Source organism: Argentina silus (genome assembly GCF_951799395.1).
Source record: "Argentina silus genome assembly, chromosome: 1".
Taxonomy (NCBI): Eukaryota; Metazoa; Chordata; class Actinopteri; order Argentiniformes; family Argentinidae; genus Argentina; species Argentina silus.
Window position 1 is genome coordinate 30,230,143 of NC_139655.1, and position 23,592 is coordinate 30,253,734.

General features: G+C 46.9%; 3 protein-coding genes across 4 annotated transcripts in view; 1 reads left to right on the forward strand and 2 right to left on the reverse strand.

Annotated features, from left to right (window-relative positions):
- Window positions 1–610: 610 nt before the first annotated feature.
- usf3 (upstream transcription factor family member 3) lies at window positions 611–10,661 on the reverse strand. The gene is made up of 7 exons (XM_083676683.1): window positions 10,617–10,661; window positions 9,567–9,691; window positions 9,396–9,427; window positions 9,190–9,272; window positions 8,921–9,017; window positions 3,614–8,769; window positions 611–3,071 (listed from the first exon to the last, which is right to left on the reverse strand). Exons 2-7 carry the CDS (start codon window positions 9,608–9,610, stop codon window positions 1,266–1,268), a joined length of 7,218 nt encoding a protein of 2,405 aa, XP_083532809.1. The 5' UTR covers window positions 9,611–9,691; window positions 10,617–10,661; the 3' UTR covers window positions 611–1,265.
- Window positions 10,662–11,170: 509 nt separating this feature from the next.
- naa50 (N-alpha-acetyltransferase 50, NatE catalytic subunit) lies at window positions 11,171–16,565 on the reverse strand. Of its 2 annotated transcripts, none has more exons than XM_083665634.1 (5): window positions 16,388–16,565; window positions 14,410–14,543; window positions 14,018–14,137; window positions 13,123–13,189; window positions 11,171–12,862 (listed from the first exon to the last, which is right to left on the reverse strand). In XM_083665634.1, exons 1-5 carry the CDS (start codon window positions 16,393–16,395, stop codon window positions 12,685–12,687), a joined length of 507 nt encoding a protein of 168 aa, XP_083521760.1. In that variant the 5' UTR covers window positions 16,396–16,565; the 3' UTR covers window positions 11,171–12,684. The 2 variants fall into 2 exon arrangements, with proteins under 2 accessions (XP_083521760.1, XP_083521759.1); XM_083665633.1 differs by having other exon boundaries at window positions 14,410–14,546.
- A 1,044-nt stretch (window positions 16,566–17,609) lies between these two features.
- The window catches only part of atp6v1ab (ATPase H+ transporting V1 subunit Ab), an 8,576-nt gene continuing 2,593 nt past the window's right edge, over window positions 17,610–23,592 (forward strand). The window contains exons 1-9 of the mRNA XM_083665238.1: window positions 17,610–17,673; window positions 20,642–20,738; window positions 20,903–21,031; window positions 21,337–21,551; window positions 21,764–21,901; window positions 22,515–22,666; window positions 22,801–22,963; window positions 23,053–23,161; window positions 23,303–23,425. Of these exons, the coding sequence (XP_083521364.1) occupies window positions 20,657–20,738; window positions 20,903–21,031; window positions 21,337–21,551; window positions 21,764–21,901; window positions 22,515–22,666; window positions 22,801–22,963; window positions 23,053–23,161; window positions 23,303–23,425 (1,111 nt within the window). The 5' untranslated portion in view covers window positions 17,610–17,673; window positions 20,642–20,656. The remainder of the gene's footprint in view (window positions 17,674–20,641; window positions 20,739–20,902; window positions 21,032–21,336; window positions 21,552–21,763; window positions 21,902–22,514; window positions 22,667–22,800; window positions 22,964–23,052; window positions 23,162–23,302; window positions 23,426–23,592) is intronic.

Here is a 23,592-nt window from a genome sequence, read left to right on the forward strand (position 1 = left end):
TGGAATGAAAAGTTCAATCCATCATTACTGTCATAATGACACTAAACAGAAACTGTAACCATCAATATGTATGGGTTAGGACAACTATCATTTGAAAAATAAGCAGTAAGAATTTTGTTCAACAGAAAAAAATGTGTGTACTATACTATATAGTTTATGGTAGTACTGTGCCTGTTACAGAGAATGATTGCTTATTATAAATATAATATCTGCTTCATCTAAAATATTCAAAATCAAGCAGGTCGTTATACAACAAAAAATGCATTTCCGTAGAACACAAACATTTCCAACAAAAATGAGTAATCTGGCCAGGCCACATTAAGCTACTGGTGACTTATTTCATCTGAGTACAGACAGTCTACAAGTAAGACAGTAGTGTTTGTTTTGCAAAAAGGTGCTATACATTTGCATTTTGTGTGAAAGTTACTAACTAAATTACTAACCATTTTGCTGAAAATGTTACTGTTGTGCTCATGTATGTTATTGCTGTGGGTATGTGAACTTCATACAAATGCTATAAGCAATTGAGAAAAAGATGAGTCTCATCCAGACAGATTCAGAAGGAGAAACAACAACGGTCAAGTGAATTTGCTTCCATTTCTGACTGAGACATCTAATAAAGACAAAGACAACAAACACATTCAGTTTCTTTTATAGAAAACCTTAATAATCAACTTTATTTATTTACAAATACATACATATTCTAACAATTCTCATCAGAAACATTGTATTTACAAACTGATTCTGTACAGTCCACCCTGATTTAAGTTAGTAAATTACATTTCTTGATATTGTGCAGAAGCTTTTTTTTAATGAAAAGTATATCCTCTTTTAGAGGTTGCAATAATAAAAAGTACACATCCCTTTACATAGTATTTTCCCAACAAAGTTAATTAACCTCAGACTTATGCATCTGCCAATCATGGGGTTCAGAGGCTTTTCTTTCCTCATTGTAAACAGCAGACCTCCTAGCATGGTCACAAGCATGGGAAAACAAAACAGAAAAGTGACGGAGCTTATTGAAATACTGCAACGTAACTGACTATGGCATTATATGCCTTTCTCAGATATCAACCAAATCAACAGGCAGTTGAAATTGGACTTGTTAACCATAAATAACAACAACCTCATCTGACAAACATCAGATCAGAGATCAATAACAAATACAACCATTCCAGCACAGCCCTCCAGTAAATCGAACAAGACCACTGGAAGTTCTCAACAGGGATCCTCCGTCCTCATTCTCAGCAGACAAGGGGCCATACCTACACGGCAGAGCTCCCGTCATGGCCCAGGATATGGCTGATGTTGTGGGCGGGGCGGTTGGGCTGCTTTCCCGTGTCTGTGGATGAGGTGTTGGAGAGGGACAGTAGGGGGGACATGGGCATGGCTGAGCCATCAGGTGGCATGGCTGTGGCGATCTCGGGGAACAGCGAGGTGAGGCTAAAGTTGGACAGGTGCGGGGTGATGCCTGAGGAATTGGTTATGGGCATGGGGGGCATGTCCGGAAGCAGGGGGAAGCTGGCCTGGGCGAATCCCACGGGGCGCGGGGGGGACAGGATGGAGCCGAAGCGGTTGTTGAGGGGAGCGGTGCTGCTCTTGTCTGCACTGGGGCTGGTGAACATCTGATTGGAGAAGTACTGCAGAGAGATGTCACTGGGCAAGCTGGGGTGGGCAGCAGGAGAGTAGGAGGTGTAGAAGGATGGGAGGGTGTTCTGAGCCTCTACGGGGAGCAGGGCGGGGGTGCGAGAGGTATTGGGCTGGCTCACCGGGGGTATGAATGTGGAGTTGGCATTGATGGGGGGAGGGGGGTTCATCCCCCCTTCAGTGATGAACTGGAAGCCAAAGTTTTGAGCGAGGTGTTGGTCAGGCACCAGGTTGTTGTCCACCTGAGCACTGTCTGCCATAAAGCGGACAATACTGCGCCGTGCCTCTCCCCCTGACTGTTGGCGTCCCAGCAGCACCCCTCCACCAGAGGGGAGAGGCAGATGGCCATCAGGCTCAAACGGGTTGCCGGATCTCAGGTTGCCTGACCGCGGCCGGTCCCCAGGCCTCAGCTTGCCGCTCTGGGCCTCCTGGGTGATATGACGGGAGCGTTGGCTAACAGCAGTGGAGGGTCTGGAGGGGGCAGACGTGCGGCCTGGCTCGGAGCTGCTATGCGGGGTAAGGGGGTGGGGGAGGCCTGCTCGCACCCCTGGGCCGCCATGCATGTTGCCACTAGCCTGGGGGAGATGGCCCTTGTTGCCATCCCCGAGCCTCATAGCAGGGGCCTTCTGTGTTGGAGGCACACTGGGGCTTGAGGCTTTGGCCTGCATGTCCCCTGCAGAGGACCCAGGCACACAGCTGTACTCCATGTTGACTGGGGGACAACACTGCACTGCCCTCTGGTGGTTGCTTTGCTCAGGCAAGTGAGGGGCGAGAAGGTGCATGAAGCTCTGGTGGCAGCCCTCCTGGTCCCTGGTTAACCCCGGAGCCCCAATCTGCACCCCCTGAACCCCAGGATGGGTGCCACTATAACCCCCACGTGGTCTCCCATCCCCTGGAGGGCCAGCCCCCATCCTGAACCCTCCCTGCTGTCCCTGAGGGCCTCTCTGAGAGGGAGGCACAGATTTGGACGTCATATCCCCTCCACGGGACACTTGGACTTCGAAACCACCCAGCTGATGGCTCCCACCGCCACCACCCAGCGATTTGAATGGTGGGCACTCCGAGACCCTCTGGACATCTGAAGACCCAAGGTGGTCTTGGGTTAGCCGACTCTGGGGGTTGTGGGCGATGCTGCCTTTCCCGCGAGACGTGTCCAGGTAGCCCCGGAGGTCTGGTTGGTCTTGTGTGTTGCCCCGTGTGGCCTGGAGGTGGAGCCCCATGCGTTGCTGCTGGTCACCACTGGATGAGCTCTTCCCTATGAGGGCCTCTGCAGAGTAACTGGAGACACGGTGGCGTTCCTGGCGAGACGTGGGACAGGCCATGTCAGAGGGCCGGGAGGCGGGGTTGCCGGGCTGGGAGGTGAGCTGCTGCTCCAGGGTCCGAGAGCTCATCAGCCTCTGCATGGCACTGTGGTCTTGACCAGACTGAAGACATGAGGGAGAAGAGGTTAAGATAAACATTGTTATCTATAAAGGGAAAATAGCATAAATACTTGCAGTGTTGTGAATTATCACTATCCACCAGCAATCAGACTTCATACCAACACTACTGAATACAGGACAACCAAAGTATACATTCAGATATCATACTACTTTAAGGTGGTGTAAGGAAATTTGATCAATGATCATGTTATCAAGCAGGTCTGTTTAGTCACCACATGGGAACAATGAACAAGGGCCTCAGCCACACCTCTGAAACTGCTATCTGCCACTTGAATGGTGGACAGAAAAGCTATTGCTAACCACCCCCACTTTCAGGTCACCACACCTTTGGGGTCTCTTGTATAAAATGTATGTCTCTCAAACATGTAGTTGTATTTGAACTACCTTTCATTACTCTGTGTACCGTACAATACTGTTTTGCTTAACAATAAACTTGTTACTTGACTAAATGCTTTTGGAACTGCAAGACATCTTACTTCACAAGGGTGAAATTCCTACACTGGCTATCATTTGACGGTTCATACCTTGAGGTGTTCCTGCTGGGCCAGGTGGCTGCTGTGGTGGGTCCTGGGCCCTGCTGGATGGGCCTCACAGCTCTTCTCCTGGTGCCTAGCCCCAAAGTGCTGCTGCTGCTGCTGCTGTTGAATCTGCTGCTGAAGGTGCTGGTGTCTGGAGTGGGAGCTCTGCTGCTGCAACTGCTGTTGCTGGGGGTGTTGTTGTTGTTGGTGCTGTGATTGGGGTTGTTGTTGATGTTGTGTCTGCTGTTGGTGCTGTTGTTGATGAGACTGTTGATGTTGTGACTGTTGCTGCTGCTGCTGTTGTTGTTGTTGTTGATGCGACTGTTGGTGTGTTGGTTGTTGTTGTTGTTGATGTTGTTGTTGTTGTTGTGTGTGTTGCTGTTGATGTGCCTGTGGCTGCTGTTGATGCTGCTGTACCCCACCTTTCTCCAGGTGATGCTGTTTCTGTTGCAGACCAACAGGGGGGCCGGTCTGACTCCCTCGAACCAGCCCTCTCTTCTTCTGGACATGCGGGTCCTGCTGAAGCGCCCTCTGGTGGAGGCTATGGAGCTGTGCAGGGTCAGACTGAGTCTGGTGATGCTGTAGTTGGTACAAGTGCTGCCTCTGATGCTCCTGTTGCTGCTGCTGTTGTTGTTGCTGTTGCTGTTGTTGTTGTTGCTGTTGTTGTTGCTGTTGTTGTTGTTGTTGCTGCTGCTGTTGTTGTTGTTGCTGCTGCTGTTGTTGCTGTTGCTGCTGCTGCTGCTTCAAGTAGGGGTTCCCCCCCAGGTGCTGCCCAGGCTGGGGTGCACCATGCTGGGGGTGCCCCTGGGGTAAGTGAAGCACACCTGGTTGGTTCTGCTCTTGCAAGGGTCCCTGAGGAGTACAGTGTCCGTCAGATGGCCTGAGCACAGTACTCATAAAAGAGTTACTGGAGAACAGGGTGCCCACTCCATCAGGGTTGATCCTAGTCATGACAGCTGAGGAGCTAGGCTGCCCCACCATCAGCTGAGTGTGGTCCTGGGTTTTCACATCCATTCGCCCTAGGCTGGACGCAGACGGGCAGGCTTTGGATCGCTTGTTACTGGTGGGTAGCATAACATCCTCCTGGGCAGGGCGCTTGGACACATCCTTCAGGTGCCTCTCGCTCACCCCAACCTGAGCCCTCATGAGGGCACTCTTCAGGGGGGTGTACTCATTGAGCTGGGCTGAGCCTGCGCAGGGGGCGAGCCCAGGGGTGGAGGGTTGGGACACCAGGGCTGCGGTCCCCACAGGTGATTGGACTGAGCCCTGCTGCCCAGCCAGACTGGGAGATCCTGGATAGGGCTGCTGGCTGGAGCTGGGCCTGATGAGATTGTTGACACTGAGGGTACCGACAGTACCAGACTGGGCCTGATTCTGAGCTTGGGACTGTGGGTGTGAGTGAGACTGGGAGTAGGAGATGTTATGTGGATGTCTGGCTCCACTGACCACCATCTCAGCAGCCTGACCTCTGACAGACATCTGTGAATGAGGCTTTGCTACAGGTGTCTCCATCTGCTTGCCCAGCTTCGTCTGTTGTCCTGTACCTCTCTCTTTGCTGTTCGAGGCTTGCTGGGTCTTGGGGGGTTCCCATGCAGCTGTGGATGGGTTTGTGGAGGTGGTGGTGTTGTCCACGGTGCAAACCCCAACCCTCCTCCCAGGGCTGTCCTGCTCCAGCATGGCCAGGGCGAGGATCTCAGCCTGCTCTGTGATGAAAGTAAATGCCCCAAAGTTGCCAGGTGAGGCGCTGACACTGTGACCTGTGGGAAGCATGGACGCCACAGAGAACCCTCTTCCTGCACTCGCTGACATGGGTGAGTCTGTCTGTCTGCTGGACGCCAGAGGCTGCTCCAAAGCATCGTGGTCCAATGTGTAGACCTGCTGTGGGAGAGCGGAGTCCTTTCTAGAGGGGGTGTTGGTCCCCAGGCTCCCTTTCTCCATCGCTGCACTAGGGTGCCCCTCTCTCTGAGGTTCCTTCTCCCTACCTGGGACTGCTGTCAGCTTAGGCTCAGCAGTATGGGAGGGAGAGGGGGTAGGCATGCTCATGTCTGGTTGCTGGGTTGAGGGTCTGTTAAAAGCGACCCGTTTCCTGTATTCAGATGTCATGGGGACTGTGACAGATGGGGATGAAAAGGATACTGCAGCTGCCGCAGAGCAGGGTGTTGGAGTAGAAGGTACTGTGGCAACCAAGGAAGAGGCCACAGGCTGTGTTTGGGGCTGGGTGGAGGCCTGAGACTCCTGAGCATTGGCCGGCTTGGTCTGAGACAGTGATGAAGTGATCTGAGCTGGCTGGAGAGAAAGCACTGGTCTACTCTCTGATGAACTGACAGTGCTGACTGACAGTTGACATACTGTTGTAGTCACACCTGTAGTGGTGCATCTACTCTGTGTGGAACCAGCACTGGTGACTGTGGATCTGCTCTGTCTAGAACTAGAAGTAGTGACAGTTGGTCTAGTTTGAGTGGTGTTGACTGTAATGGCTACTGGCTGTTTACTCTGCGCAACTGTAGGTCTATTGTGCGTGGAGCTACCACTAATGACTGCAGGCTGTTTACTCTCAGTATTGAATGTGGGCTTATCTTCTGTGGTACTGACAGTTGTGACTGTAGCAGTAGCTACATTGCCAGTGTCACTAACGATGACTTCACTCTGTGTCGAGCTAATACTAGCAACTGTTGATCTACTCTGAGTGACACTAGTGGTTCTAGAAGCAGAGATCCTACCCTGTGACAAGGACTCCTTAGAGACAGTTGATTCTTGTAAAGTACAGACACTGACACTTTTTGGTGTGCTCTCTGTGGTACTGAAACTATTGACTGTTGATTTGCTCTGTGTGGAGCCCTCACTAACTGTGGGCATGCTAACTGTTGTGCTGATAGGGGGAGTATCTATTGCCATAGCAACAGTGGATGTTACATCTTGAGCCACTGACGCTTCCTGTTTCTGACTTGTCCCTTCAGCTGCCACTGGTTTGGCTGCAATCGGGACAATGCCACATCCCTGTTTGGAATCTTTCCTCCTTACTGACTTGGTCCTATTCGTGGCAGCCCTTTTAGGTGTGGGCGCTGTGCCAGGCTTCCTCCTTGAGGCCTTCACTGCATTAACCCCTCGACCTGGTCCGAGTGGCGTTGCACTGGTAGACTGTATCGGTCTGACCGGGGAAGTGTGTGTAGCTGCCGAAACAGTGACTGGAGCAGGCTGCTGCTGCTGCACCACTGAGTATGATGGCGGGGCTACAGCCATCTGTGTACTGCTTTGACTGGAGATGATTGGTGAGATGCCCTGCGAGATGCTCTGGTTGAGGCTGCTGAGGGCTCCCAGGCTGTTGAGGGCAACATTGGTGGTGGGCTCCTCACTGGTGGTGGGCTGGACCAGCTGGAGACTGCTCTGAGCACCCTGAGAGCCGGGTTTGTCGGACGTCTTCATGGGCTGCAGGGCAAACACCTGTCCGTTCACAGTTATGGTCTGAGGGGCCGGGGGAACCGAGGGAGCCTGGGGGGTCTGAGCCGACTGGGTCGTTTGGGGAGGTTGATTTGTGGGCCGTGGTAGAATGTGCACCAACTGCTTTCCCCCGTAAGTCTGTAGGCCAGTGGTGGATGCAGTGCAGCTGGTTGAAACAATCTGATTGGGCACAACAGGCACAGCAGCAGGCACCATGCCAACCTGATGATTCTGAGGTGCAGGTTGGGTCTGATTGGTGGCCTGGATGATGACAATGTGTTGGCAAGGCGTCTGATTGGTCAAGTCCTCCCTGACCACTGCCTGGGCTTGGCAGGGATTGGCCTGCTGCAGAATGACTACACTCGGGTTGTGAGTGTTCTGTGGAGCTGTTACCCCGGCAACTGTTGTCCCTGTAGGGTTCACCTGTAGGACCTGCATAGTCTGAAGAAGTGGCAGCACAGCAGCCTGAGGCTGAGGAACGAGGGCAGACTGTGGCTGGGACTGGGGCATGATGGCTGGTTGGGGTAAGACAGTTGGTCGGGTTTGGGGGATGAGGGCTGTCTGGGGATGGGAAACCACAGTTGCCTGTTGTAAGACTGTAGGTTGGGGCTGTGACGCCATGGCAGAGTGAGCCAACACTGCAGACTGGGGCACTATGGCTGACTGGGGATGGACAGAACACTGGGGCTGGGGAGCAATGACTGGTCGTAGCTGCGGAAGCCCCTGGATGGAGGGCTGGGTTTGGATGTGGGCGGTAATGGGGGCCTGGGGCTGTATGGGTACTTGTGGCCGCATTTGGATGTGAATGGGCTGAACTGAAGGTTTAATGCCGACTGGACAGACAGACAGCTGCTGAATCGTCTGGCCGGTGGTGGTGGCTTCTGGGGTGAGCAGACTCTGGCAGACTGGCTGCACTGTGTTCCCTGCCAGCTGTAGAGTGGTCCAGGTGGTCTGTGTGTTGCCAGCTGTACTGGCCCTGAGGAGGGCTGAGCTGGTGGGGATTGTTGTGTAGCTAAGAGTCCTGGTTGCATCCTGGGTAAACACAGTGGCATTGGAAACCTCTGGGACCAGTGCTCTGGGGGTGGTCAAAACATGTGGGAGGACGGTGAGGCTGGGGACAGTCTGGTGGGGGAGTTGGGTGACAGGACCGGCTGCAACAGTTAGACTCGGGGCTGGAGTGGCAGGCTGGAGATGCTGGGGCAGGGCGGAGGTGACAGTGGGGAGGGGGCAGATGCCCTGGAGGGTGAAGTAGGACACAGAAGGCGGCAGTGTGGGGGCTGCCGGTGCTTCCGTCACACTCTGCTCCACCACCCTAAGGCTTGCCGTGGACTCTGTAGGGTTGAGGGTTGTCCCAGGGAGGAGTGGAGGGGCAGAGGAAGGGGTGCTGATGTGTTGCAGTACCCCATTCACCGTGATCCCTGACACGATGTCACAAGATGGCTGCACGGTCATGGCCTCTGCTTGCTGTTTCTCAAGACCAGGGGTGGGATCAGGCTCTTTCCCAGCAGGGCATATCACATTCCCATTGGAGTAGACAATGATTCCTTTCGGGGGCTGGTGAGTGGGTGTCACCTTGGCAACCTTAGCACAGCGCAGCTTGCCCTTCCAGTGGATGGTGGGGTCATCTAGGAAGTTGATGTCATGGGCTTTGAGCAGTTCAATGTAGTGGGCACTCTCCTTCCTCAGCCCCTCCATCTGACGCCGGAGGCGCCGTATCTCCTCAGCTACAAAGACAAAACCATTGAGGATTAGTGGCATCAACAGACATTCACACACAGACAGGCAGGCAGACAGACAGACACTCACACAAGACACATGAAAGGAGAAAATACACAGTATAAATTGCATTACCATGCATTGTCACAACTGTCTCACCTTGCACTTTATCTCCCCCTTCAAGAAGCATTGCATCATTTTGTTTCTTCAACTCGGTTATGTAACGATAGGCCTGGTCCAGGATCATATTCTTACTCTAAAAGACAGAAGGCATGATGTACAAGACAAATAAACACAACAGGTTTTCTCCATGAGCTACACAGGCAAGATCAATTTGTTGTCTCTTTTTAGTAGTTCTATATTGCTGCTCAATATAATAAAGGTTTCTCAAAATATGCCATAACTATTAATGAGAGAGTGAATGTTACCTGCTTCAGTGCCTGGGAACAGGGCAGAAGCTCCCCAATGCGGTTTATTCCAGCGTTGATCTTCTCTTTACGTTGCCTCTCAACTGAGGGACAAACAGAACTGGTCATGCTCACAAAAATGCAACTGAAAATGAAAGACTAAAATCAGTGATTCCATGCCTATACCTACAAGCCACGTGGCAGACAACACAGAAACATCATCTCACCTGCATTGTGAGATTCCTTATTTTTCTTTCTTCTGCAAGAGAAAAAGCATTAGTGAGCCACATTGTAGAGGCAGTATGTGTCAGAACTGCAATCACGAGTTTGGTAAACTTGCTAAAAATGATGTCCCATAGACATGATAATGGCCATATAGGACAGTGTTCTGTCTTTACCGAGGTTTGTGGCCAGGGGTCTGGTTCTCGGTCATCTCTGGCATCCTGGCCGACACTGCTGCCTGTATAACAGGCACCCGTCACCACGCTCCCAGGACGAAATTCGACTCCCTTCCCTGCCAGACCTAGATCCAAAACACAGTCATAAGGACCAGAGGAAGGATTATTAAGACTTATTATTGAGAAAGCAAACAGCACGGCACACACATATATTATAAGAAACGCGCAGAAATGACACAGCTGTGAAGCAACAGGGGGGACTTCATTACATACAACCCTGATTATCATATACTTCTTGCATAGATAACTAGGCTAGACAGACGGTGAGAGAAAGGCCTCTGAGCAGAAGCAGAGAAACACACACTTTCTAGCCAACCTTTCATAGTGTCAACATGTACGAGACCTGCTCAGCAGCAGTCTTGCCAGCGGCGACTGTAGCCGTATTGTACTGTAGAACCAGCTGTACATGTAAACAATGAGCTTAGCTAGTCAACGGTCAGAGAGTAATATATACTGGCCGACAAGTGACTGTATCTAAAATAAACGTTGTCTGACTGACTCTTGGGTGATATGTATATATTGAGAATGATCAAGGGAGGAAGCTTACAAGAAATCTTACTTATAAAAAGTGAGATCTGGCATAGACATGAAGCATTTGGCTGGCATGCTAGTGTCTTTGACTTGATCCAGTACTAGTAGCTAGTTAGCTAGCTAGGTTCGGCAGCAAACATAAGCCCTCTCTTGCGACCATAAGTGTAGAATTAGATTGTAAGAAACAAGAAATATATGTGGACACCTACATGTATGGCAAAAGGGATAAAAACTTCCATTCGTCTCAGTCTTCTTGGCTACATGGCTAAAACCGCCACCCAGTTAGCTAGCTAATATGAGAGCTAGCATGCTAGCTAGCTAAGTAGCTACATTTCAAGCTTGCTAGGAAGACTTGGTGACTAGCTAAAACAATGCGGTCGAAAGACAGTCTGTAAAAGTGGATAAGCCCCCCCGTAGTTCAGTGATTTGAATGATTATAAAGACAACTTTGTCACTTACCTGTAGCTCCCCCATTTTGGGACCTTGTTCCTGTCAAAACTTTGCTTTTCCTTTGCAATCAACTACTATCACAACCTAGCCCATATCCAGTGGCCAAGACAAAGGGGCGGGAGTAAAAAGAAAACACCAATAGCAATCAAGACATTAAACATACTGTATAAACCAACCAGAATATGGAAAGAAAATTAATGATTGACACATCATGCAATAAACTGTAATGAATTAATCAATGTTGACATTTCTAAAATTACCAACTACAATTGTCACCTTAATTCAGATGCAAGTATATAAGTGATAGCCCCTGTATTGTGAACAGCGGGGGCGATTACCAGTATGAGGTTGTAGTTACCTGACATTCAAATGTATTGCCATTCTCTCTGAAACATTGCCCTGTCTAACAAGGTAGACTAAATGCCAACATAACTTCATACTGGTAAGCAACCACCCAGCAACAGCCCACTGTTCACTGTCTTCTTATGTACAATTAATACAGGCATCCACACGTGGGTTCACATGAGCCTTGTTATACCTCAAAAATGAAACATAAAACCAAATAATGCAAATAGTATTTCTTTTATTTAGAGGTTAAAAAGTCTTACAATATAGAGCTCCAGAAAAGATAAAATTCTTCAAAGAAAGGAAAAAAAAACATGCTTTTACTACAGTGGAGAGGGAACAACTCTCCCAGCATGCAGTGGGTCAGGGCTTCTCCTGGGCTTCCTGTTCTGTTTGAAGGGCCCTACTGAAAGGACCTCTGAACCAACACGCAACCTTTCCACAATGTTAGAGATGGACATGGTAATGAGTTCACTGAAATATGATTGATAAAGTGAAGTGTGTGGAGGTCAGATTGGTTTGGGAGTTGGCTGGGTGCCTATTAGAGGGCCACATAAAGGTGCCAATTTAAACAGACACATACAGACACACAAGAAAACTCATTCATGCACAAATCAAGCAGAGAGAACTCCCTCTCTGAGGCATACCCCCAGTCTGCACCTGCTCAAGTCTTGAAAAGAGAGACCTGCTTGCTTCTGGTTGAAACATGTCAATTAACCAGGCAACCCATACTGGACAGATTGTAGTTTGCAACCTCTTAAACAAATACCTCAACATCCTCATGATAAGAAAACTCATATTTTTGTGGATCTCCCTCATTTCACTTGCAGCATCTGTGGCAAACACAGGAGAAGCCCAGAGCCATTCAGCATATTTCAATGTTTAAAAAAAAAAAAAAGAAAAAAAAAAAAAAGAAGAAGAGCTGAAAGGGAATTAAATAAATGGATCGAGAAACAAAACCATTCAGAAACAAAGGGTGGAGACCACTCCTCAAATCTCCCCCCACCTTGAAACCGTTCAACCTTCCACAGGCCCATTCTGTGGGGGCGCCATTCTCCTTTCCCCCTCTGGCGTCAGAGAATGACGTCACAATGGGGCATTGCATCACAGCGCACACTTTGCATATTGCCAGAAGAAGAAACAGGGAGTCTCATCCACCAGTAAAAGTCTTCCCATAAGTCCCTGGGCTCAGGTGGTGAGGGGATGGAGTTCTGAGTGTTACACATGTCACCATGACAATTCAAGCATCACTCCAAGGTTGCCAGCTGGAGACTTCTGTCATCGATGGTCTTACTGTAAAGATTTTCCCTCTTCAGTTCTAATGTTTTTTGTCCAAACAGCAAAGATATGTCCCCTTACCTATATAACCGCTTTAAAACAACTCAAACACAAAAAGTATGATTTGCAAATACAGAAACCCCCCACCATGTCTAAAACTGTCTGAAGTCAGCAGCCTCTTCTATATGAGCACATTTGGATTCTGAACATTTTGACTGGTTTTCAAATCTCTAAATGAAGAAAGGGAAAAATAAAATAAAATGCTAAATTATTGGAACTTTTTTTTGCAAAATAAAAATGCAGCCATGTTTTTTTTTGTACTTTGAATTTGTTTTTTTTTTCTTTTTAACGTCCTTTGAAGAAAGTGGTGAATGTGTCGACCCTGGGGCATCTGTCTCAGTTCCGTTTTTAGGGGAGGCGGGGCACGACCATGCTCTTTCCAAGGGCTGTGTCCCTACTCTACCTTTTGCAGCTCTCCCGCAGGGGGCGCACATGGGCTGCGCAGGCTCTTCTGAAGCACATGGGCATCTGCCGGCTCTATCCTCTTGTAGTAGTTCTTTTTCGTCTCTATGATCTCGAAACCAAACTTCTGGTAGAAGTCGATGGCCGACTCGTTGCTGATCTGCACATGACTGTTGGGAGAGGAAAAACACTTAAGGCTGTGTGGGGTGGCAAACGAAACACTACAGGGGTGAGTTTCCAGAATGCTTTGTAGCACAGATCAACAAAAGTGCAACAAAGCTTTTGGGAATTTCAACCTAGGGCAGCAGCCAGGACCAATGTAACACATACTGTATGCAAAGTCCAGCAATACTCTCAATCCGAGTCTGTGAAACCATCCAACAAACAGTGATCACAGATCCTGTCTGCCTTTTCAGGTTAACAGACTTACAGGTATATGTTGTCAAAGGTGCCATCCTTCTCGCAGATGTTTAACACATGGTTCAGCATCTTCGTTCCTGAGCACAAAAAAGACCTTTAGGGCAAGATTTACTCAGCGTTTCTACAAGGTGCAGCTGTGTTTTATACAGGGAAGTAGCCATACAATAGAGTAAAATAAAGGTTAATGAAAAGGAATGATATAAAGTCAAAGTGTAAATTATGACAGCTTCATGTTTTAGCTTATTATCAGAGCAGCAGACACCTCTTCATCCCCACTACCCCCCTGTACAACTTTCTCTCCTGTAAAATAAAATAAATAAATAAATAAGGTAATTCTTCCTTCTTCTAGCATTGTGACTGCCAATAGCCCCTGGTCCTAGCATAGAGTACTTTTTCTTATGATGACTGATGGATAGATGATTCACTTACTTACATACAAACAAATGTATTTGCTGTAAGTCGCTTTAGATAAAGGCTAAATGCCATAAATGTAAATGTAATGTAAGCAGCAGGGAGAAGAAATTGGGGCAAAGAGGGGGCACTGAAATGTAGCAGGGTTCTCCCCAAAGAATGCAAGGGTGATGCTGTGCCACACTGTGAACTTGGCGGCGCCTCTACGTAAACATTTCAAGGCAAATTAAATTATTTAGTAATGATAGTTACTCTCTTTGATCGCCAATGTCATTAGGGTTAAAAACGAAAGCGTTAAGATGTTCCTCAGTGAATTCAGTGCTAGAGCTGTATTTTTTGCACATTTTTTACATGAATAAACTTGAGTTGGATTTTGATAATGCAATCCAGCGCCACGCTGTTCAAAACTCCTGGGGAGAACCCTGGCTTCATGTTTTTACAGGGAGAAGTAATTTGGGGCAAAAGGGGTCACTGAAATGTAGACAAGGCCTTACCAATGCCTAGTCTGCGGTAAGGTGCTAGGCAGCCCAGTGTCATGATGTACAGTCTCTTCTGGTTCTGGGAATGATCCACTCTGCAGCACACTGCCCCCACAGCGATGTCATTGAAGTACGCTGAAACAAAGGGTTCAAAGATCACAGGAGTTAAAGTACTATCCATATTACCACCCGGTGACATCATCATCATCTACGGGACAGAAACTACATGTGCTCAAGAACGACAACGGTGCACAACAGCAGCACAAAGCCAAATGGTATCTGAGTGGAAAGATGGGGTCAACAGCATAGAATGACCTGGCAATTAACTGGGGTTATTAAAATTGGTAGAGTATAGCTGTCATTTCATGACGATCTGTGGTATGACTGGGCAGGACTGTGGATCTTACCTAGCTTGGCGAGCTCTCCCACTTCAAGCACATCTTTGTAGAACTTGTCGTTGTAGCTGACGGGGAAGATGACCTGGTTCAGACGCTTTAACTGCTTAATGTTGTGGGGCGTAACATCCCCAAGCTCGATCCGGCTACTGGAACAAGAGCAAAACGGTCAACTACCAGGGCACAGAGGGAAGAGACTTCCAACTTAAATTATACAAATCCTACAATACATTTCAGTTATTCATGAGCCGCTCTTCAACAGAGCAACACAAAATCTCCAGGTGTACGTAGCTATATATATATTGGTATGTCTGAGGACATGCTCCCTGTGCTGAGGGCTATGGTTCTCCAGGGGAACAGGCTGGGCAGCCAATTCTCCAGCCACTGTCTGTGAGCCATCTGGACCCACTTGGACCAGCCTTGGCCAACCCAGATGCACTGACAGCTGCACACCCCTCATCCCAAAGGCCAACCGAGGCAATACTCACACACCACAATCCCAGATACACAGCTGTGTGAATCTACTTCCCCCACACAATACACACACTTCACACAAATACATTAAAGATGGATGACATACATGTTCTGTTCTGCAAGAGTAAAGTATGCTAGCATACACGATACAAGATAAGATGTTTATGTACATTGCATTACATCAGGGAGTGTTGTTTTCATGGTGTCTGACTTTTTGCCTCCAATTGACCTGGGCTGAGAAACAAAGTATTTATAGGGCTGCGACTCCTGCTAAACATCTATGCCGACACAACAGCTGCAGGTCACGTGTTTTCGCCGGGGTCTGACAGCCAGCGATCGGGATAGTGTGACAGCAGAGACCTGGCAACATCGACATTTCAGTCGAAGACATCTGCTCTGTGAATTCAAGTAAACCTAGACACAGCGTCATGAGCCCAATGTTGTTGTTTTTTTAAACTAAATTAACTCTGAAAACAGCCTCTCAAGCGTTGCAAATTATTCAATAAATAACAAACAAACAACCCCAGATTTAACAGTTTGATATCTTAACAGTACATCTTGATTAATTTAAAGAAACTTCTCATCGAACGACCTCCACCTGTTGATAGCATCACTTTAAAGGTGATGTCCAACTTTCATTGCATACGTATATCTTTATCACTCAATCAGACATTATTAGGTTGCTACAAAAATTGTAAACAACTTAAAAACTGCAGTTGAGGTTGCGATTGACCTACAGTATTAATGGAACAATCGGTGTTTTGTATCCTACACAGGCTACTAATACCCTTCCATCACGATGCCCAATGTGGGTGACGAGCTACCTGAAGAACCCACCTTCTTGATTGAGAGAACGGTGCAAATCAGCATTAGCCATCTAATTGAGTCATAACTTGGTATCTAGATTGACTACTCACCAGTAAAATAATAACCATCTTTGACTAGTATGTACTTGCAAAAAGCAAGCAAGCAAAAATCGACAGCTGACGACTAGTAGCTGACTACTACTACTACTAGTAGTAGTAGTAGTAGTAGTAGTAGGGACGTTAGCTTCAAATTGTTGAAAGTCTGTGGGTTAACATTGGCTAACATTAGCTCGTATGTGTTTGCAACCAGATGAGTGAAAACTAGCCAATTTAGTTAGTCAGATTTAGCTAGCTAGCTAATGTGAGAGATGCATGCATTACATTATTAGCCAGTCATACTCAGCAAGTTAGCTAGCTAGCTAACTTAGCCAACAGTAACTACGGACGGTGTTAGCTAGCTAGTTAACTACGTTAACCAATGTCAAGCAGTATATATAGCTAGCTAGCAGAACTATTTGTAAGACTCAGAGCCTTAGCATTGTGGTGCTGTCGTTGGCAGATTATTTTCCCTAACCGCGCAAAGGGTTTAGCTCCGAAGCTAGCATTGCAACCACCTCCCCCGCCCCCCCTGTTGAAAAAAAAAAAAGACAAGAAGAAAAAACTTTACTCGTGGTAGCCTCACAGACATGTCTCTATTTGGCTTTACTCACCCTTTCATTGTAAACAACTGTTATTCCTTAGTTTCGATGTGTCTGAAGTTGTTAGTAGTTTACGGTTCGAGAGGGGGAATTTTGACAGAGTTCAGTTGGGGTTGCCTCCCGTTGTACCCTCCACATGTATGTTGCTAGCTGTTAGCTTATAGCTACCGCACTCCGCTTCGGCAGTGAGGAGACTGTCAACTCTGACCTCGCATGCGCTTGCGCTGCATCTCCCTGCTACATTACAAAATAATGTTCTTATAATAGCTTATCCAGTTATTTGTTTTATTCACACGGGGTAATTGACGAAACCACCAATATAATGATTCATCACGTTTTGTGTTTGAAACATTTCGTGATGTTTGATGTGACCTTTAACATTTTGGCAAGATGTGTTTCTTTTTCGAAAAAAAAAACGATTTTATTCTTATCATTCGTGAGGACTTAATTGTTCATATATAACTCCATAGCATATATTTATTCTACACCTTAAATATAAACGTTAAATAGTAATATGTATCTATTATTTAATCAAAATCAACTCAACACTTCAAAATTCTACTGAAAGGGGAAACCTGTGATGATTAATACAAAATGACCGTCATAAATCACATTTTTTGCTGTCAACCTCACACTCATCAGTAGGTTTGACATGTTCCATACTATTTCAACATCTACACATCTAATTCTGATTCATTAGTATGTCCTGATGGAGCCGATCATCAACGTGAGCAGTTGGCACTAAACTGTTATCATTTGTGTTATCATATTTTCAAATCAATATTTTATGATACGATTACGACATACGAAAATACATCGTGACCTGCAAATCTCCAAGAGAGCGCTCTATGGCCATATCACCGGCACCGCCATTTTGGCTCAAGGTTTAGCTCAAAGATCTGAAAAAAGACCATACAATTCCACCGTTGCAATGTTCGGCCTGTTCTAATAAAAATGCCTCATCAACCATGGGTCATCTTTAATCTTCCTAAAGGGTAAGGATAAAGACCTAGCTTTATCTAAACTGTTAGATAATGTTAGCCTTGTTTTTGGCTGAAGGACCAAAATACATACAACAAGACCCATTCATTGCCGAGGACGAAAGTAACGAACATGCCTTTCCGATCAAAAATCTTTGTGAAGGCTTGAACCAAAATGGAAGCAGTTGCAATCTTGTGACGAGGGCTGGCGCAAGTGAATGAAGTCAGCTGACCTTTGCCTACTCCCCCGCACCATTCATTTGATCCTTTCCATCAGAGGCAGAGAGGATCCAAATATTGGAACGTTTCATTTCAAAGGTAGTGTGTCTCATTTAAGTATTAAGGAATAACATTTAATGCAGTGATTATTAGATACCACTGAGTGTCACGTTCGAATTCAATCGAAATGCACCAAAATGGCAGAGGCAGTCATTCTGACAGATGAACGCTCGGTCCTGTGTTAGCCAATGTTAGCTATCTATGTTTCTGCGTAATATCAATGTTATCTTATATGGCCAGCATCGTGGTCTTATCATTGTATGATATTTGATGACGTGGTAAATAGGTGTACATTTAAAGCCATGTCCTGGTCGTTTTTTCCTGCGTCAGATAATTGAAAGAAAATAAGATACATTTGATTTGCTACTGCTGCGATCTATTGCATAATAGTAAAATGTTATAGACTAAACATTATACTTTTGGTAGTTAATGTAATTGGTAATAATTTGCAATTACATGACAATCAAGTGTAACACAGTCTATTTAATGTAAGAACCAGGTGGTGATAATCAGCTGTTACTGCGCAAAAAAATTGTATTGGGCCGCGGTAAATGCGCCTAGCTGTTTCTTTGATCAGTCATTCACTGTGTCATAAGGCTACACTGTAAAGTTATGTTTTTCTGTTACTTGGGATCATAGTTAATGAGCAGAGAACTGCAATATCAAAGCGCGTGAGCATTCGCAAGGTGATGATCATGTGATCATGTTGATAGACAGGCAGGGGTCAATGCAACTGGAATGGTAGGAGAAAGCCTTACTACCAATGTCAACACTTGATAGTCTCTGTATCTGGCCTTTCCAGTCAAATTGTATGCAGCCACACTTGTAAAAATGAATTCAGATTTAGTATGTTGAGGTTGAGGCCAGAGGGAGAGTTAATCATTCAATACAGGCCAATTAACACCAGTGTGTTTGGATCCTGCCGTGCAGCTGACACAACTCGACCACAATCTCACTTACATGCTAAATTTCTGGGCAGATTTGTGTGTCTATCAGATCAGTGCAGAAGAAAAGAGAATGGGTTGAGGAAGCCCCTTTTGAACTATTTGCACAGTAACTCTTGGGTCAATATTAGGATTGAGGAATGGAAGCTTCATGACCTACCCGCGACAGCATTTCTTTAGTTAGTAGGGACTACAGTCAGGACCGTTTTCCATACACTTCTTCCACTCAAAGCCCTATATCTCAATCACATTTATTTGTATAGCACTTTTTACATAGATAAATGTCGCAAAGTGCTTCACAACAAAAACAGTATAGACTGTTTAGTCTGTCAAAGGATTTGAAATACTTTTCACAGCAACAACTTTACCAGATAGTTGTATGAATTAGGCCTATAATGTCTTGTCTTGAAATCATATAAACCACAAAGACATACTCATTGAGTGGACTTCCCAATCTTACCCCACACTTAGATTTTCCACTTCCTTAAACAGTCTAGTATAACCCACCCAGTCATGTGCTAGGATCATGTGACAGGGCATCATACATATTCCCTCCACATGAATGTCTGTGCTAAACTCACTATGGAAATTATTGAATGTTGAACTATTAGGTGTGTCTGTGTGTGTCTTTGTTTTAAGTTTCCTGTGTGTATGTATATGGTCATTTACTAAGCATTACGCCTGTGGCTATAAATGTAAAATTAAAAATAAACGTGCCTAAAGGTAGAGTACATTGTTAGACACATTAGGCTTGATGTTTTTAGTTGATGCTTTGTATTCCCTTCTGAAGAATACAGATGTAAACCTAAGTCAGTGTATGATCCTGGATGAGAAATCCTTGGGTCTTCCCCTGCAGTTCCATGCTTGGCCTGTTGGGGAAGCTGCTTCAGATGGGAAGGACAAAAGGACAAAACACTAGAGCACAGCAGCGTGTGTGTGTGTGGGTGGGTGATTGTCCTAGGCCTAGCACCGTAGCTGAAGGAAACATCGTGAGGCTGAGGCCATTCCTTATGCATGCAGAGCACCTGCAGTCTGCTGTCTGTGTGGATGGGATGAAGTCACGACAGATGGTGTGCGCACGCACATGCGTGTGTGTGTGTGTGTGGGGGGGGGGGGGGGGGGGATGGCACAGGGGACTGTTTGGATTAGTCATGTGAGAGAGAGAGAGAGAGAGAGAGAGAGAGGCACACAAAATACAATATGATAGTAAGACGGAGAAAGACAGGGAGAAGAACACATGCATACAGTGTGAGAGGGAGAGAGATGCGTACACACACACACTCACACTCGTAATCTGGGATCCCTCTTATGCTGCGCCATACTGTGCCTTCTAGTGAGAGTGTGGTGGTGCTGTTGTGGTGTTGTTTGTTTAAAATTGTGGTGAGATGCACAATGCTTTGCTTTGAATGGATGAAAGACTGAGAGATGGAGTGAATAGAATGAATGGATGTGTGAAATGTTCATTGACCTCTAAATGAGGGGGTAAATATTGTCCCAGGACTGTAACCCACTCATGGAGTGAGCCATGAAACTAATCTAATCAATCAACTTGTAGCTATTTGGCCTAGTGTGTAAGGATTTTAATAGCATTATCCTACTGTGTGGTAACCAGGTTCAGTGTTTTAAAATGGTCAGACATGATGAAGATACTGTGTTTTAGATAAGATAAGATAAACGTGTTCAGGTGTGAGCTAGTAGAGTAATGGTAAAGAAAGCTGCTCACTCATGTAAACGTGTGTGTGTGTGTGTGCAGTGAACCAATGTTTTGGCACACCCTGACGAAGGTACTAGTAGTCGTAGGTCTATTTTTGTTCGTCTAGCATCTTCAGCTTCTGTTATAAGAGCTAGACATGGTACACTGGAAAAGGGAAGAGCAGGCTCTTTTACTGTGTTTGTATCTTCAACTGTGATCGCTCTCTTATTCTCCCCTGATGAGTCATTGGGAGAGACTGACCTCTTTCTGTCTCTCTATCTCTCTCTGTCTATCTCTGTCTCTCTGTCTGTCTCTCTCTCTCTCTCTCTCTCTCTCACACTCCATCCATTTCTCTCTTCCTCTCTGCCAGATATAGCCTGTCAGGATGGACCTGTCCAAGCTGCCTAAGATCCGGGATGAGGAGAAGGAGAGTGAGTTTGGATATGTCCATGGAGTCTCCGGCCCAGGTCAGACCCTGTCTCTTTCTCACTATCTCTCTCTCTCTCTCTCTCTCTCTCTCTCTCTCTCTCTCTCTCTCTCTGTGTCACTGGTGATTGAACCAATAGTCATAGACAGATAGATGTCTGTCTCTATGGCTCTGTGATTGACCCGTGTTTGTCACCCCCTGCAGTGGTGACGGCCACAGCGATGGCGGGAGCGGCCATGTATGAGCTGGTGAGAGTGGGCCACAGCGAGCTGGTGGGGGAGATCATCCGTCTGGAGGGAGACATGGCCACCATCCAGGTGTATGAGGAGACCTGTATCCTTCTGTGCTAGACTGCTCTGTATCATTTGAACTCTGCAGCATGACCCCTGTATTGACAGTATGCGTACACCAGGCTAACTATACACACAGATAGCTAGCTACCCAGTTAACTTGATACACTCTCATGCACCATTTCAAAACCCTTATAATTACACTCACAGACTAAAGCAGACTGTTGAAACACACACACACACACACATACACACACAAACAGATAGACAGACAAACACACACACACACACACACACACACACACACACACACACAGCTGTGGATTGTTTTCCTGAACCTTGTCACAGCGGGTGTGTCCGTTGGTGACCCTGTGTTGCGTACAGGGAAGCCTCTCTCTGTAGAGCTGGGGCCGGGATGCATGGGCTCCATCTTTGACGGTATCCAGCGCCCCCTAAAGGACATCAACGACCTCACACAGAGCATCTACATCCCCCGTGGGGTGAACATTGGAGCCCTGAACCGAGACATCAAATGGGAGTTTACTCCAGTTAAGAGTCTACGGGTAAGTGTGTGTGTGTGTGTGTGTGTGTGTGTGTGTGTGTGTGTGTGTGTGTGTGTGTGTGTGTCAGGATGTGGTGCTGGAGCTGGAGTTTGAGGGCGTGAAGGAGAAGTTGTGTAAGTTCTCCTTTCAAATGTTTCATCACTTAATCCCTCTTTTGCCCCCCTTCTCTCTCTCTCTCTCTCTCTCTCTCTCTCTCTCTCTCTCTCTCTTAGGTTGGCAGTCACATCACAGGGGGAGATATCTACGCAAATGTATTTGAGAACTCTCTCATCAAGCACAAGCTCATGCTTCCCCCGCGGAACAGAGGAACCGTCACCTATGTGGCTCCCCCTGGAAACTATGATGTCTCTGTGAGTTCCTCCCCCACCATCTCTACCCTGTCTCAATCAGGGGATCAATCAGCCCCCAATGCCCCAAACCTAGTGGCCGCTCGTGGTACCATTGTAGTTCTTACTTGTAGTTCTGCCCAAAAAGATCATGCAAGATGGTAATGTAGCCTAATACAAATTTAGCGATGATGACGCAGAATGTCATAATGTTCTAAAATGACAACTTTGTGATGATGAACCGAGTTGTCCAACTATAATAGAAAATTATATATATATATAACAACATGCATAGGACAGCTTTAGAATATAAAGTGATAGGCTATTATCAGATTCATAACCAGGCTTAGAACTGAGACGGTATCATGAGCAGACATCAACTGATCTTATAGTCTTGTCAATCGATGGCAGATGGAAGCTATTTAAGGCCTTGCTTAGCGACACAAGCTGCTGCTATTGAAATGAATTGGGTGACGCCAGACTTCGATGTGTCCATTCTTTTACAGTCATTGGTCTCAATCCATCTACTGTAAGACCTGTGGAGAAACTGCCGCATCTAGAGATGTAATATTGTGTGTGTGTGTGTGTGTGTGTGTGTGTGTGTGTGTGTGTGTGTGTGTGTGTGTGTGTGTGTCAGGATGTGGTGCTGGAGCTGGAGTTTGAGGGCATTAAGGAGAAGTACACCATGATACAAGTGTGGCCTGTGAGACAGATACGGCCCGTCACTGAGAAACTACCCGCCAATCACCCACTGCTGACCGGCCAGAGAGTACTGGACGCCCTCTTCCCGTGAGTCTATCTATCTATCTATCTATCTATCCATCTCTCTTTGTTTCTTTCTTTCTTTCTCTCTCCCAGTTTCTACTCCACTGTCTCTCTCTCGCTCTGTGTGTGTGTCTCACTCTCTCTCTCTCTCTGTGCAGGTGTGTGCAGGGAGGAACAACAGCCATTCCAGGAGCCTTTGGTTGTGGTAAAACGGTCATCTCTCAGTCCCTGTCCAAATACTCCAACAGTGACGTCATCGTCTATGTTGGCTGTGGGGAGCGTGGGAATGAGATGTCAGAAGTACTGCGAGACTTCCCTGAGGTGGGTGGCATGGTGATGTCATCGCTTTATCATCTCAAGCTTGTCACTTAACGGTGTTCAGGATGATTGACAGTGTCTCTGTCCAATAGCTGACCATGGAGGTGGACGGGAAGGTGGAGAGCATCATGAAGAGAACAGCGCTGGTAGCCAACACCTCCAACATGCCCGTCGCTGCCAGAGAGGCCTCCATCTACACAGGTACCAGCCAATCACAGCGCTCAGAGCACACCCTCTGGACCAATCAAAGAGCCCAGAAAACAATGTAGAGTATATTGTAGAATGTCAGTAGGGCATATATATATGTTTGACTCAATGTGTTTCAACGTTGTATGTCTACAGGGATCACTCTGTCTGAGTACTTCAGAGACATGGGCTACCACGTCAGTATGATGGCTGACTCCACCTCTCGATGGGCCGAGGCTCTCAGGGAGATTTCTGGACGACTGGCCGAGATGCCCGCTGGTGAGTGTGATGGACGGTGCCCCCTACTGGACGTTATAGCCATTATAGTCTTTGAGGCAGGAGTGAATGAATAGTATCATTCCTCATTTCGTTCCATGCATTACAATGAGCCCGTCCTCCGATTTCTACCTCCACCAGCCTCCACTGAGCTAGTCCTATATCAATTG

Coding starts and splice junctions, on each gene's coding strand:
- usf3 (XM_083676683.1), bottom strand. CDS start 9,610: ATGCCAGAGATGACCGAGAACCAGACCCCTGGCCACAAACCTCG. Junction 9,018..9,189: donor GTTCCCAGGCACTGAAGCAG/GTAACATTCACT, acceptor TCTGTCTTTTAG/AGTAAGAATATGATCCTGGA. Junction 3,072..3,613: donor CCCAGCAGGAACACCTCAAG/GTATGAACCGTC, acceptor TCATGTCTTCAG/TCTGGTCAAGACCACAGTGC.
- naa50 (XM_083665633.1), bottom strand. Junction 14,138..14,409: donor GGGAGAGCTCGCCAAGCTAG/GTAAGATCCACA, acceptor CCTTTGTTTCAG/CGTACTTCAATGACATCGCT. Junction 12,863..13,122: donor ACCTTTGACAACATATACCT/GTAAGTCTGTTA, acceptor CTCTCCCAACAG/TCATGTGCAGATCAGCAACG.